This window comes from Pogoniulus pusillus, chromosome 24 (assembly GCF_015220805.1).
Source record: "Pogoniulus pusillus isolate bPogPus1 chromosome 24, bPogPus1.pri, whole genome shotgun sequence".
NCBI classification, from domain to species: domain Eukaryota; kingdom Metazoa; phylum Chordata; class Aves; order Piciformes; family Lybiidae; genus Pogoniulus; species Pogoniulus pusillus.
In genome coordinates this window covers 1508401-1522830 of record NC_087287.1, presented here as the reverse complement: position 1 = coordinate 1522830, position 14430 = coordinate 1508401, and the positions used below count along the sequence as shown (strand labels likewise).

Genomic DNA, 14430 nt, shown 5'->3' with positions numbered 1-14430 from the left:
TCTGCTAGGGCCACTACTACACTACCCTCGAGCATCACATCGTGGCTGTACGAAGGAAGCTAATTTACAGCACTGTCAAACCCACCCGACAAGAGCCTAACCTTTTTCCTGGGCACGGCGACAAGGGAGCTCAGCAGGGATAGGGCTAAGGTCTACCAGGCCAGATTACAAAGGCATGGAACACCCTCACGCAGAGTAATGCTGCCAGGCTACACAGGGCACCCCACGCCTGTGACCGGCTCTGCACACACACAAGGACACCGGAGCGCCACAGGGTCACCGCGCATGTCTCAGCGAGGCACTGGGAACCGGACACGGCACAGGCCTCCTTCTTCGGCCAAAGAGAGCAGCCGGGAGCCCAGGGCTACCACAGCCCCGCGGGCTGCTGCGAGGAACCGCCGGCCCTGTCGCCTGCCTCGGCAGGGGCCGAGCCTCGGCCTCACGGCCCGGCACCCTGCGGCAAGCGGGCCCAGCGGCCCGCTCCAGCTCCAGCCACCCTTCCAGCCGCCGACAGCCTGCCCCAGGCCGCCAAGCCCCACACCGCCGCCTCACGCCTGCCCGCCGCTTCCCCTCAGCGGCCCAGCGGCTCGGGCACGGCCGCCCCCTCAGCGGCCCCTCAGCAGCCATGCCTGTCTCCTTCCCCGGCAGCAGCCCCCGGGCCTTCCCTCACCGCCGGGCCGCCGCCGGCCATCCTCCCTGCCCGAGGCTCCGCAGCCGCTCGAGTTTCCTGCTCCCTCTTCCTGGTTACCGGCTCCGGGAGCAGCAGCGCCGGGCGGGGGCGGCACCGGCGGGGCCGGGCGCGGGCAGCCCGAGCAGCCGCGGGGCCTGGGGCTGCCGGGGTGCAGGCGCTGCGCGGCTACCGAGGGAAACCGCCGCTAGCCCCCACACGGCTTGACAGGCAGGCCAACGGCTTCTACTTTTCTCCTGTTGCAAGCTCCTCCTTCCCCTTTTCACAGGCAGCCACACGGAAAAATTCGTTCGCATTTCACACGGGAGCTCCCCAGGGTCAAGGACAAGGAGCAGCTCTGTTTCTGCTGGTGTAACCTTCACCTTTGCCTCAGCAGCAAAGAGGTTCAGCTGAAAGCAATCCAAGGCCCACGAAACATTAACCAGGTTATCATCTGTCCCACCCACGTTGCCTCTTGCACCAGAAGCCCGGAGGACAACTGGACCAGCGCAGAGTTCCAAGGCTGCCGAGCCCATAGTGAATCACACGCAGGAATTACCAGCTCCTCGGAGAGCCTGCAAACGTTTTGACACCTGAGCATGTTGCAAGCAAACATTACAGGTGACAGGTACCAAAGATTTACCGTAATGCTGGGCGGATGACAAACGAAAGCAATGCCTCATTCACGCTGCCCACGGGCGGGTTAGAGCAGGGTGGAGGGGACGAGCGAGCAGCGAGCGTCAGAGAGCAGCGGGAGGGGAGCAGGCGTTGCTAAGGCCATCATACATCCATCCTCTAACGCTCACGCATTTGATGTTGCAACCTTAGTAACGTTCCTGTGGCAGGTCGTTGTGGGCAGTTTCCTGCAAATAGTTTTAATCGGGAAAAGAAAAGTTTTATTTTGTTTTCTTTTTTCTAATAGTCACAGCAAGATTCACTTTATCATTAGAGCAATATCTGCCTTTTCAGTCAAAAAAATCCCTCCAGTACACAACAAATGGCTTTGCTGAGCTATTTGTGGACAATAAATTGAGACAGAGATGAAGAGTTTTAAAGTTTTTTCTTCACCTTGCTGCTGGCATCAGTGCCACACTGCTACATCTCATTTGGAACACAAACCCTGTGAGGAGAGGCCGAGGGAGCTGGGGTTGTTTAGCCTGAAGAAGAGGATGCTCAAGGGTGACCTCATTGCTGTCTACAACTACCTGAAGGGAGGTTGTAGGCAGGTGGGGGTTGGTCTCTTCTCCCAGGCAACCAGCAACAGAACGAGGGGACACAGTCTCAAGTTGTGCTGGAGAAAGTATAGGCTGGATGTTAGGAGAAAGTTCTTCAAAGAGAGGGTGATTGGCATTGGAATGGGCTGCCCAGGGAGGTGGTGGAGTCACCATCCCTAGGGGTGTTCAAGGGAAGACTGCATGAGGCACTTAGTGCCATGGTTTGGTTGACTGGACAGGGCTGGGTGCTAGGTTGGACTGGATGAGCTTGGAGGTCTCTTCCAACCTGGTTGATTCTATGATTCTATGATTTATTTATACTTAGTAAATCTGCTCCAAGTGCCTAAGTGTTTGCATGAGTAGTAACAATTTCTACTCATCCACAAGCCTTAAGAGATTAAGACTTGGATGAAGTGCATTGTCTTCAGAAGTCCTGAAATAATCGTTCTGCCTCCTGAACAGCCTTTTGCAAGACTGTGCCCCTGATTAGTGTGATTTTGATTAGATAATGGTAAAGAGATACTGAGGCATTTAGCAGCTTTCAAATAGCATTTTGCATTCACATCACTGCGTAAACCACAGAGCAAAAAGTACATAAACCATTACTAAATCAGATTAAATTACATTACAATTGCAATTGAAGTAGTACAATGCTTTTTTATTAATGTGAAAACATCATCTTATGCATTTTCCATTATTGCTTTGGATGCTGTTTTATGAAGCACTGTAAGTAATAAGATTTTGCACAGCTGTGTTTATTTTCTGAAGAAAAAAAATGGGGCTGCACAGATAGCATTCAGTTTACTTTAGAGACTATTTCCTTTTTTTCTCTCTCATTAAAAAAAAATCAAACCATGAAATAAATCTTTCTCCAATTCTGCTGTAACAAGGAGTTTTGACAGAGGCGTAGGAATAACACCACAGAGGATCACTTTACCTCTGCCTCCAGTTACACCCCTAACATAAGCCCACTAAGACTGCCTGTGAAATGTGCATGAAATGAGCTGTACATATCTTCAGAATGATTCTGGTTCTTTTTCTGTGTTTCTTGTGCATAGCCAAGCGCACCTCACAGCCAGAGGTGCTACAGAAGCACTGAGGTATGAGACAACCGATGTGCTCCGGTTTGCAAGTTCACAGAAGAAAAAGCCCAGCGCAGAGCCACAAAGATGCTGAAGGGAGTAGAACATCTCCCTTCTGAGGACAGGCTGAGGGAGCTGGGGGTGTTCAGCGTGGACAAGAGAAGGCTCCAGGCAGACCCAACAGCAGCCAGCCAGTACCTGAAGGAGCTAAAAGAAGGCTGCAGAGGGACTGTTTGCAAAGGTCTGGAGGGACAGGATGAGGGCAATAGTTTGAAATGAGAGCAGAGCAGATTTAGACTGGATGTGAGGAACAAGCTCTGCACCATGAGGGTGTTGCAACACTGCAACAGGTTGCTCAGGGAGGTAGTTGAGGCCCCACCCCTGGAGATATTCAAGGTGAGGCTGGACAAGACTGTGAGCAAGTTGCTCTAGTGGAGGATGTCCCTGCTGACTGCAAGGGGGTTGGACTGGATGAGTTTTGGAGGTCCCTTCCAACCTAAACCATTCTGTCATTCTGTGGTTAGGAGATCTTGGACTGATCCCTTAGAGCAGAAAATACTCTGTGGCTGCCACCGTGAGGCAAGAGCCTGTACTTCTGCTGTCATTCACACCGACTAACCGGGACTGAGCAGTCACATCTCATTCTGTCCTGAGCACAGCTCTTTGGACTAGTCACCGAGCTTCTCAGAGAGACAGATTTTAGAGAGTTCACATGTTGCTCAACACGTCTAAGCCTAAATTCATGATGTATGCTGCCTCCCCCATTGAACTGTGCCAGTGTTCTTGCAGGAGGGATGGGAATAAACTGAAGGCTAGCTTTGCATCAGGAGTAATAAATAATGAGCTTTAAGCTGAAAACTGGAGCCCTTGTCTCAAAAATGCTGTCATGTTGAGATGCTATCTAGTCACAGGGGTTTACCATGTGAAAAAGTGCCCTCCCACTCTATAGGTATTGAAGATCCCCTCTCCCCACTTCCTTCCACCTGTAAATTGAATGCTGACAATCTGAAATGGTGGTACACTAGAACATTGTGATTTATTCTCTTCTTAGGTAGATCTATGGTGAAATGGAACTTGCTCAGCTTTCTCTTCTCCAGGCTGAACACCCTCAGCTCCCTCAGCCTGTCCTCATAGCAGAGGTGCTCCAATCCCCTGTTCATTTTTGTGGCCTTCCTCTGGACCTGCTCCGTCAGGTCCATATCCTTCCACTGTTCTCTCTTGAGGGGACACAGTGCTGCAGGTGGGATCTTACCAGAGCAAAGTGGCAGAATCACTTCTCTTGACCTGCTGGCCACGCTGCTTTTGATGCAATCTGCATGCCACACAGATGGGACAAGATCTGTATGGACAGCAGACGAGCCTTAAAGAAGCAGAATCTGTCGTCCTCACCACCAATGGGATGTGAGTTTAGCCCAGTGATGGCCTCTTGCTTGAATACCCTTGTGACTAATTGCTTCCTCCCAAGAGTTCATCAGCTCTGTTGCAGCAGTGGCCTATCTGCAGGGTAAAGTATCCTCAGCAGAAGCAGCAGCCAGTGTCAAAGAAGCACATGTGTTGCCATGCTCTTGTGTCAGGCAGGACAAAAAAGCCTTTGAGCAGTATCAGATGTAACAGAAATGGCCTAAAAGAAGCATTTGAATACATAATGCTCTTGTTATTCACAGCACTGCCCTTTTACTCCAGATTGCCCCAGTTTTATTTTTCAAGAGCTGATACTGGGCTTAAATGGGCAATTTCTTCCACTAATCAGCCAGCATTTATCAGTGAGAAGAGCGTGTACTGTGCTGTGTGAGGCTGCTGTGCCTGAGAGTCCAGACTCTCTTGCAATATTTAAATAGCCTTGGCATTAGCAGCAAGCTGTCAGTGCAATTTACAAGGCTACCGAAGAAAAGGACACAAGTGTGGGGCCCCAGGGAAGTGGAGAAAAGAAACTGTCCAATTACTCCAGCCAAGTCGCAGGCAGCCTAGGGCAATTCAGGCCAGCAACTGACGGGGTTCAACAGTCCTAAAAGATGTTCCACTCCCTTCAGCATCCTTGTGGCTCTGTGCTGGACTCTGTCAGGCAGTTCCTTGAGGTCCTTCAGAACGGGACACAGTATTCCAGATGTGGCCTCACCAGGGCAGAGCATAGCAGCAGAAGAACTTCTCTGTACCTATTAGCCCCAGTCTTTCTAATCTACCCAAGGATGCCCTTGACACAAGGAGAAACTTCTTTACTGTAAGGGTCACAGAGCACTGGAACAGGGTTCCCAGAGAGACTGTGAAGTCTCTTTCTCTGGAGCCTTTCAAAGCCTGTCTGGACGTGTTCCTGTGTGCCCTGAGCTAGACTGTATGGTCCTACTCCGGCAGGGTGGTTCGACTCGACCATCTTTTTGGGTCCTTTCCAACCCCTGACATCTGTGAGCCTGTGAAGGGCACACTGCCATCTCATTTCTCCTTTATCCATTTGTGAACCAACTCCTGCAATCATACTCTTCTAAGAGCTCTTTTGAATCCGGTAAGATGAAAGAAAGCTGGAAAGCTGTGTGATCAGGAAAGAAAGAGCTGACTGGAAAAGGAGCAGTATTATTGACTTCTTTGGAACCAAGCATTTATTTGTTAAAAGTTTACAAATAAGGTTTCACACAAATGGTAGAGAAGAAAGTTTTCTACCCACACTGAAGAAATAAACGTATTCCCAGCATCTTCACAAAGCAAGCTTGGTTTCAGTATCAAAATAATACCCAGTTGGTCAAGTACTATTTTCTCAGTTTAGAGCTGAGACTTATCAATTTATCCCAGCTTTCACAGACACTTGCATTAGATTAGAAAAGTCTTTCCAGACACCAGTTAGGGTCAGGTTCCACAGCTCAGTACTTCCACAGTTAACTTCTTGAAAAGCAACAAACAACAAAACCTCCTTTGAGGAGTCACTGAATCTAAGTTATAACTGTCACAAGCAACCACACCTTACAACTTCTTTTATCAACAGATCTCACAACTCTTTTCTTCCTCTCCTAAATCACTGTAAACTAGTTGCAAGACCCTGCTCCTTTGAAGAGTAAGGCTTCTCCCAGCTCTTGGAGATTTCAGAATCTCAAAGCATGCAACTTCACTTTTATTTCACACTAATTCTGAGAAAGGAAGGGAAAAAAAAACAATCCAGGTAACAGAGTCTGCTAAAAATACAGGATATTTCAGTGCCTCACATCATTTGTTTGCATGCAGTCTGCCTGCATGCTCCTTCAGCACAGCAAGGATTACCTTTTCTCCTTCAGAATATGATGGGTATCCTTCACAAAGTTTTTGTTAGCTTAACTTGTGGTTGAACTCACTTCACTTCCAAAAAAAAAAAAAAAAAAGAAGTTTCTTTTTCTTGCCCCTGGGCTCTGTTTTAGCCTTAGAAGAGGCCCGGCAGGAGGCGGTAAGGCACGGCGGCGGTGTAGCGCTTCCAGTCCTTCCCGTATTTGCTGAGACAACGGTGCTCATCCCTAAGGCAGCGGTGGGTCAGCAGGATTGTCATGTAAATGACGTAGAAGTAAGGCAGGATGTGTTCAAACCCACAAGCCAGGCAGTAGGCCAGGGAGCCCATCAAATCTCCCGTGTAGTTGAAGTGGCGTGCCCAGCCCCAGAAGCCCGAGGTCATCAGCTTGCTGTAGAACTTGGTGCCATCCACAGACATGTAGGAGCACTCAATGTACTCAGGCTTCTTCCCCCAGATCTTGCAGTTGCCATTCGTACGACGGAAGAGGTCCTTCTGGTGGTTTGTCGCTCTGAAGATGTAGTAGCCAATCAAGCCCAGTATCAAGATGCCCATGGCATTAGCTGTGCACAGCTGCACAGGGTGGTAAACCAGATACAGGCCCTGGGGAGCAGGAAAGAGAGATGCTCAGCAGATCATTTTAAAAACATGCTCAGGGTGCCAGGTTAATTCCTTCACCTGCAGTGACCCAGAACAGAGAAGCAGGATGAACAGAAATATGTTCTAGTGGGAGGTGTCCCTGCCTATGGCAGGGGGGTGGAACTGGATCATCTTTGAGGACCCTCCCAACCTAAACCATTCTAGGATTCTATCTACCTTGCCAGTGAAACCATGGAAAGCTTCCAGAAAATGCTGCACCCTACTTTTTCTTTCTTTCTCTCTCCTTCCCTCTTCAAACCTGCATTTACTGGATGGAACAAGAAGAGATGCAGACAAACCAGGACAGAAAAGGAAAGAAATCCCAACAAAACACCACACAAATAACCACTCATCCATCACCCACCAAAAAGCCCTCGACATGCAGGAGCACAAAAACGGCCTGAAAGGACGTAAAAAAATATACAGGCACAATAGGCAGTGACAGAAAAGGGCACAAAAGGAGGGGAGGAGAGGAAAAGATGTCAAGTCCATGGATAGACAGTAAGCCTTCAGACAAGTGAATTGTTACAAAAGATATTGTAAAGCTCACTCAGTATTCAACTTGTCTACAAACACTTTTAAGATACAAATCAAACTGCCGGGGAGAGGGTTTCTGGAAAGCTTCTTACTTTTCAGCCCAAACACATATTTATTGTGCCACAAATTTACCTGCAAAGTATAGAGATAAGGCAACCAAACACAGTCTCCCCAGCCCAAGTACCATCCAAAGTGATCATGGCAAATGTCAATGGTTTTCAAATACCAGGCTTCATTCCAGAAGAAGTCCAGAACATAAATCCCCTGGAACAGAAGTGTCATGTTAATAATGGAGCACATCACCAGCTCTCCTGTTAAACAGAAGTAGCCTGAGCTTTCTGTGCTGCCTTGAGAGGAGATGTCAAGTTTACACTGAAGTCTGCTGGTGAAGACATAACTGTGTCACTGATGGCACTCTGAGTGAATACAGCAGAGTACAGCAGTGGCACTCCAGATGGGTACAAGTGTCCCAAGAAGCAAGTCCCAGTGCATCTGTAAAGGGTTAACCCTCCTGGGGGTGGTCTGAACCTGACCCCAGGTGTAGTGGTTAGCCCACTCCCACTAGCCCCCCCGATAAAAACAGAGGAGCTTACTGTTTCTCTCTTTTACCTGCCTCCCAGCAACACCCTTGCTCCTGCTGCTCCTGTTTTTGCCACATGGCTACCCTATCACACGGTGGGACAACCCCTTCCTGAATCTACCTCCATCCATTGGTTGTATATATATTTTGTGTCTTGTTTCCCTTCCCTATACCTTTTTGTAACTCCCTTCACCTTAAATACCTTTTATTTATTGTTAAAGTTCTTAACTTCCAAATCGAAGCAGGACTCTTCTTTGGGTGCTTTACCCCTTTTTCCTCTCTACATCTAACTCCTTTCTTTCCAAAAGAGGGAGAGAGGAAAGCATTCTATTATTGTATAGATCTGTTAGGGATTTTGGTCTCTGGGAAGCTAAATCAGACATCATTACTGAATGCGGTTTCTCAGGCCAAGAAAAATGGTGTAAGTTCTGTTCTAATGCAAGGAGCTTTTCCTACTTTAATACCAGTTTATTTCTAAACTGGTTCCTCACTTTCCTCCTCTGAACTTACCTGAAGGACATTGACAAGGACCATGGAGTTGGTTACTTGACCATACAGTTCCTGTTGTTTGGCAGCATAAGAGAGGTTAATCAGAGTCCAGGCCACAATGCCAGGGCGTCCATTGAAGAACAGCTTGAAGTCAAACCACTTCCCTATTCGCGGGTTAAATTCAATCCCCATCATGTAGTCATAGAAGAAATTGCCAGTGAACTTGCTAGAAAGCACAAAGGATGATAGATTCAATTATACACAAATACATGATGGCATATTTCAGACTCACATGATGCAATGATAATAACAATCATAAACCCACTTAATGTGCCACGTAACATGAACTGACCCAAACAGCGCCCTGCATTAGTAGGGATACATTTTAGCTTCAGACATACCCTGGTTTGTTCTTGGTAGCTCTTTCAAACACTTGACCTCTAACTTTCCTTATTTGTCACAAATAGGATGGATGTGTCTGTGACACTGAGGCTGCCAGTTACAGGACACATAGCATGAAACACACAGGATGGAGCTAATAAAGCAAAGAGCCACAGTTCTACACTGGCCTGTCCATCGGTGCCAGGGAAATATATTCTGCTATTGCTATTCTGTATAGCACTCAATTTGCATGTCAGATTATCCAGTATTCTCTTGTGATGAAAAAGTCACATACCAGTCCTTGGCATTGGTAGGGAAGAGGTAGCCTTTGATCATTGCAAACGTGGAAACTACATATCCCAGGATATTGGCACACCACAGGAGAGGAATCCAGTTGTCAAAAATGATGGTGGGTGAGAACCAGTGGAAGTAATAAGCATTAGCAAACCAAAGCAAGTGGGTAATGATCCAGGCCTGAAGGCCATTGATTTCATACTTATTCACTACACCTGAGTGTGAAGAGAATGGAATGTTAGTGACATTGTATTGATACAGCTTCTTATGCATGGGGATATGCATACAATACACAGAACCTCAAAACCAGGTGCTCATGATAGGACTTCCCTCTCCTCATCTGCTCAATCAATGACCTTGTGGCACTTGGCTGAAAGTTTCATTAAGTGCTGCTGGAACCATCAGGCTGAGTTTTTCTCATTACTCTCGCTTCACAAAATACTCAATTTTGAATCGCCCCTAAAATGGACTAAGGCAACAAGTTAGCCTTTTTCACACTTAGTTCACATCACACACTTTGATCAGGTCTTGTGGGATAGCACAGCTGTAGCAGCTGCAACTGCACTGGCACATCCTGGCAACAGTGCCCTGCCAACTCAAAGCACCAGGGGGATCACTCTGTATCTTTCCGTTGCCGGTGTGGTGCCTGCCATATGGAATAGTTTTACTAACAGTACAAGACAGGAATTCTCTAGTTCAGTCTAAAATATTACATGGATTGCTTTTTATTTTTGTTTCAAGCAAAGACACGAGGAAGGTGAAAGCATTTATCCTCCAGGTACAGAGGCTTACCAAAGACTGGAGGCACAGAAACACTATCACTGTAAACAATTGTATAGTGTGGATGTATTCTAAGAAGAGCTCACCAGCGGGGGTGACAGCACCTTCTTGTACACCTCCTACATATCCAGGAAGAAACTTATGGCAGAAGTCAGGAATGAACACGTACAAAACCACCTAGAAGAGAGAGAATGTATTAACAGCAAAACCAGACAAGGCAAAGCCCCAAAAAACTGCATCCTTTTCACACATATACCACCTGTAACACTCAGCAGATTCAGCTGGGTGTTGGACTGTGGGAAATGCAATGTGAGAAGGACTATCGAGTGCTGGCCTTGATTTCCCACAGCTGCTGGCTACCTTGGCAGAGAAAGGATGGAGAAGTGGACAGCTCGTTAATGAGAAAAACAAGGCGGGGATTTATGCAAAGGACTGGGTTGTACTTGCCTAATTATGATAAAGTGTAGGTGTGTGCTCTATGCCCAAAGGCTGTATAATGAGAGTCAGAACAACCAATAGTCTCTGGTATAATTCACATTGAATGGCCTGGAGTCTGTGTAGCATTGCTTCTGATCCCACTGATCTGTGTGGGCTTTGACCACATTTCCCACAGCAGCAACCAGAAAGCTGCAACATTGGACAAGCAAACATGGCAAGATTTAGCTGTTGTGATTTTAGACAAGTATTTAGGCTAAGCTATTAGACAAGTCCAAAGATGTGCTTCATGTATGGTTGTCATCCCTTTTTGGTGGGGATCAGAATCAACCAGGTTGGAAGAGACCTCCAAGATCATCCAGTCCAACCTAGCACCCAGCCCTATCCAGTCAACCAGACCATGGCACTAAGTGCCTCAGCCAGGCTTTGCTTCAACACCTTCAGGGGTGGTGACTCCACCACCTCCCTGGGCAGCCCATTCCAATGCCAATCACTCTCTCTGGCAACAACTTCCTCCTCATATCCAGCCTAGACCTCCCCTTATATTTTTATTTTATATGTGTGTTATATATCAGTTGTCTTCCAGATTGGAAAATAAATAGGAGAAGTTTGGAAAGTCTGAAGCTATTTTAGAAGTGCAGATCATATTTTATACATCATAATGTACACCAAATTTCAGATATCACATATGTTCTTTTGCTGTCTGTCTAGAGAAAATAACACCTCTTCTGCAGTGTCCATGATCTATTTATTATGTCTTATTTAGAACAAGTGGGCATTGCTGTTTTCTAGTTGCTTTTACTTAAAAGCCACACTAAGGAATATGCCACACAAGGAATATTTTTGTGTGCATTCCCTGCATGTTTCTTTTTCAAGTGCATAAGCTTACTTTGGATGCCAAAACACCATGGAAAGTGAGAACTGCCAGTGCCTGTGCAACATTCCTTTTATCCCTGGTGCCAAAGGACTCACCCAACAGTTTGAAAAACCACCCACTGCACCCAGACCATAACTCAGCAGCATACCTGGAAGGTGACCCAAAGGGTATAGATGCCAGCAGCCCTATAGGTCAGTGGAGGAGTCTTGTTCCAGATGTCAGACAGATGTTTATTGCCCATGAGCAAGTCGATGACTGGATCAGTCAGAGAACACTGGTACTGGTCGCAGGACATGATGAAGTAATACACAATAAGTGGTGCAAACATGAGCAGGAAAAGGATGCTGGCCAAGGAAAACCAATCTACCTCCCTGTAACCCAGAACAGAGCATTTTTATTCCCAGCTTTCAGGCAGAGTGCTGGTTGAGAGTAAGTCAGACAATTTTTTTCAGTAGACCCTCTAGACTAATGAAACAGAAACTGACAATGTTTTCAGGTCAATAGCTATTAAAAACTTAAATCTTACTTTCTTTACCACAAAATTCTAGAAAGCCACGCTAGTTGATTGAAGCAATAGAAGAGATTCTATCTCCCCTCCAAAAAGCAAATTATTATTACCTTTTGGGTTTGGGGGCAATCATGGATGTAATTGGGAGATTATTCAATTTGAAAGAACACTATGTCAAAGCTTGGAAACACAGACCTTGGACAGCCATGAGTTGAACTTGCTCTACCACACACTGTCAGCAGAGGCAAGCCATGTAAAAACAAGTGGATGTTCCCAGCTGCAATAAAATATCTCCCAGTACTTGCACAATTCTTTTGAGAGCAGAGATACGGGCTATAAATCCTGCTACAGCAGGAGATGTCAGCTGGCACCACCACAGATGGATGTCTGTTTTACAGATCTCAGGAAATATTTTGTTCAGACCTTGAAAGAACTACAAATTGTAGTTGCCTTTATGATTTGCCTGTTTGCTTTCTTTTTTTGCTAGGACTGTGTCTTAACCCAGCCCATCTGGCAAGATCTTAAAAGCCTGAAGAAGTCTTCTTCACATTTGTCCTGCAGAAAGCCTGAGCTTTCAGAAGAAAGGCAATGCAGCACTCTGGTATGAACTCTGAATTTCAAAAGAAGTGCAGCATTGGTAAGTAAATAGGAACTGACTTGAAGCACAGTGACTAAACAGGGACATCAGCTTCTCTCACCATGCTCTTCCCCACTGGGCTTGAGGTGTTCGAGTATCATTTTGGGTGCTTTTGCGTTTTCTTTCTTCAGATTTTTTCTCTTGATGGGCTGCCATGATGTCCTGCATGAAAGAAAACACTCACTGTATTACTCCAGCTGGTTCTCAGTCATTATTACAGCTTTACAGAGGAGAGACACAAATGGAAGTTACGGAATTCCATTACACAGCCTTCTGATTACAAGAAATTTGAGGGAGGAAGGTAAGAAGGAAAAAAATCCACCTGAGTTCCTCATGATCTTTGTCATGATAAATCATCCTCATGATGATTTATTGAAACACTGATGTGAAAGTAATCCATTACATCTGAGATACAAAAGGAAAGAAACTTGTTTTGCCACATTCTTATAAACCTCTGAAAATCAAGTTCTGTGATGAACTGCCCTCCTTAGAGAAATCCCTACTGTTGTAACACTACCTGTACTGGACCTTGGCAAACTGTGTGCTTTTCCCCTTGCTTCATGTATGTTATCTTCTTCTCTTTGATGTACCTGACAAGTTTATAACCCCATCTAAATCAGAAATCAGTGGAAACAACTTACCAGGCAATAGACAATTCTCTCTCACTCATTACAACTTCAGTTTGCTTTGCCCAAATACTTCCTTTGTTCAAGACCATCACGCCATAGCCTGAGCACTCAGCATGCAGTGCCGTAGCTTGTTGCTCACAGAGGAAATTTGCTAACACTTGTTAAGTTTTGTACCTTTTCAAGCTTTGATGTTTTAACTCAAATCGAACTGGCAGTTGTTTCCACTGAAACAGAAATGATAATACAGCGTACTGGCAGGGCCCTGAGGACACTACCAGGCCTCACTCTCACTGCCTAGCCTGGCCCAGGGCTTCCCCTGACCTTGCCTACAGGCCATGAAGACCCATTTCAGCCCATCCCAAGTCCCTCAATCCCTCTTCCAGCAGTGCCACAGCTCCAGCTCCACAAGAACCCTGCCCTGCCTTACCATAGGTTCTGCTGACCCAGTATTTTGACCTATAGGCTGACATTCTAGCCCAGCCTCAAGCCTACAGCCTTGCCTGGCCATTCTGAGTCTGTGTCTGACTCTGGTTTTCCACATCAAGCCTGACCCTGACCCACAGCCTTGGGCTGATGGCCACTGCCTGTCCTTGTCCTGGCACTATCATCACACCACAGGTCAGCCTGGCAGTCAGCGGACCTGACCCTGACCTGGGGACTGACTTTCCAGTTTGATGTGCCTTATCTCCATGAGCCTGCCTCATTGTAAGGACTCTTGATTGAACGTGGCCATAATTTCTGCATCTGACCTGCTCACCTCATGGAGGTACTGTGGGACAGAGGCAAGCGAGCTGCTGCCCTTAGCCACGCTGCACCCCAGAGCTGCCAGCTCCTGGCCCCTTAAGGAGCAGCAGGCTCTCAGTCTGATTAAGCGGGGCAAAACCCTCACTTGGAGATTTTGTCCCTACAGAAATAAGGCAAAGTCCTGTTCATGAATATACATAGTAAAAGGAAATCCCTGTGCAATGGCCCACAGAGCCCAGTGTTCTGCCCAAGAACAGAACGGAGCAGAAGGGAGCAGCAGGCTGCTCAGGAGGGGTCCAGCAGCCTGGGCAGGGAAGGCAACACGTCCCCGCACTCCAGGCCCCTCATGCTACACACGGGTACCTTGGAGGGCATTACTGGGGCGAGGGATGCAGAAATCAAAGCCAAACACCAGAGCCAGGGGGCACCGATCCAGTCGCTGGCTCGCCGGTAGCTCCCCTCCGGTCCTGCGCCACCCCTCCGCCACCGCGCTCCTGTCCAAGCCCCGGTATGGCTCTCAGCAAAGTACGTACCCACGAGCCCCTTCACGCTCGAATGGGCCCACCAGAAGCTATCCACCACCCGGAGATAGCGCAGCAGAGACTCACCCACGGCTGCTGCGCCGGTGCCACTCCAGCCACGGCGGCGTCTTAGCCGGTCCCGGCGGCACTCCCGCTCTCCTCACCCAGACACCGC

At 47.4% G+C, this 14430-nt stretch overlaps 3 protein-coding genes across 8 annotated transcripts in view; 1 reads left to right on the top strand and 2 right to left on the bottom strand.

Annotated features, from left to right (window-relative positions):
* ZDHHC13 (zinc finger DHHC-type palmitoyltransferase 13) overlaps positions 1 to 1333 on the bottom strand; it is an 18396-nt gene extending 17063 nt beyond the window's left edge. For 2 of the 4 annotated variants that reach the window (XM_064163039.1, XM_064163040.1), the window contains exon 1: positions 1051 to 1072. Coding sequence is in view for 1 of the 4 variants with exons in the window: in XM_064163041.1 (XP_064019111.1) it covers positions 671 to 691 (21 nt within the window). In the remaining 3 variants the exon portion in view is untranslated. Of the gene's footprint in view, positions 1 to 670; positions 874 to 1050; positions 1073 to 1310 lie in introns of those variants that run through there. The other 2 variants (XM_064163042.1, XM_064163041.1) reach the window with 2 other exon arrangements.
* LOC135185884 (basic proline-rich protein-like) lies at positions 186 to 12950 on the top strand. 2 transcript variants are annotated; one of them, XM_064163047.1, is made up of 3 exons: positions 186 to 1288; positions 12212 to 12361; positions 12493 to 12950. In XM_064163047.1, the coding sequence occupies exon 1, from the start codon at positions 199 to 201 to the stop codon at positions 877 to 879; it is 681 nt and encodes a 226-aa protein (XP_064019117.1). In that variant the 5' UTR covers positions 186 to 198; the 3' UTR covers positions 880 to 1288; positions 12212 to 12361; positions 12493 to 12950. The 2 variants fall into 2 exon arrangements, with proteins under 2 accessions (XP_064019117.1, XP_064019116.1); XM_064163046.1 differs by having other exon boundaries at positions 186 to 1295.
* Positions 5529 to 14430, bottom strand: DHCR7 (7-dehydrocholesterol reductase). Of its 2 annotated transcripts, none has more exons than XM_064163043.1 (8): positions 14343 to 14430; positions 12423 to 12523; positions 11365 to 11587; positions 9991 to 10081; positions 9126 to 9339; positions 8471 to 8675; positions 7513 to 7644; positions 5529 to 6807 (listed from the first exon to the last, which is right to left on the bottom strand). In XM_064163043.1, the coding sequence occupies exons 2-8, from the start codon at positions 12515 to 12517 to the stop codon at positions 6343 to 6345; spliced, it is 1425 nt and encodes a 474-aa protein (XP_064019113.1). In that variant the 5' UTR covers positions 12518 to 12523; positions 14343 to 14430; the 3' UTR covers positions 5529 to 6342. The 2 variants fall into 2 exon arrangements, with proteins under 2 accessions (XP_064019113.1, XP_064019114.1); XM_064163044.1 differs by having other exon boundaries at positions 14268 to 14345.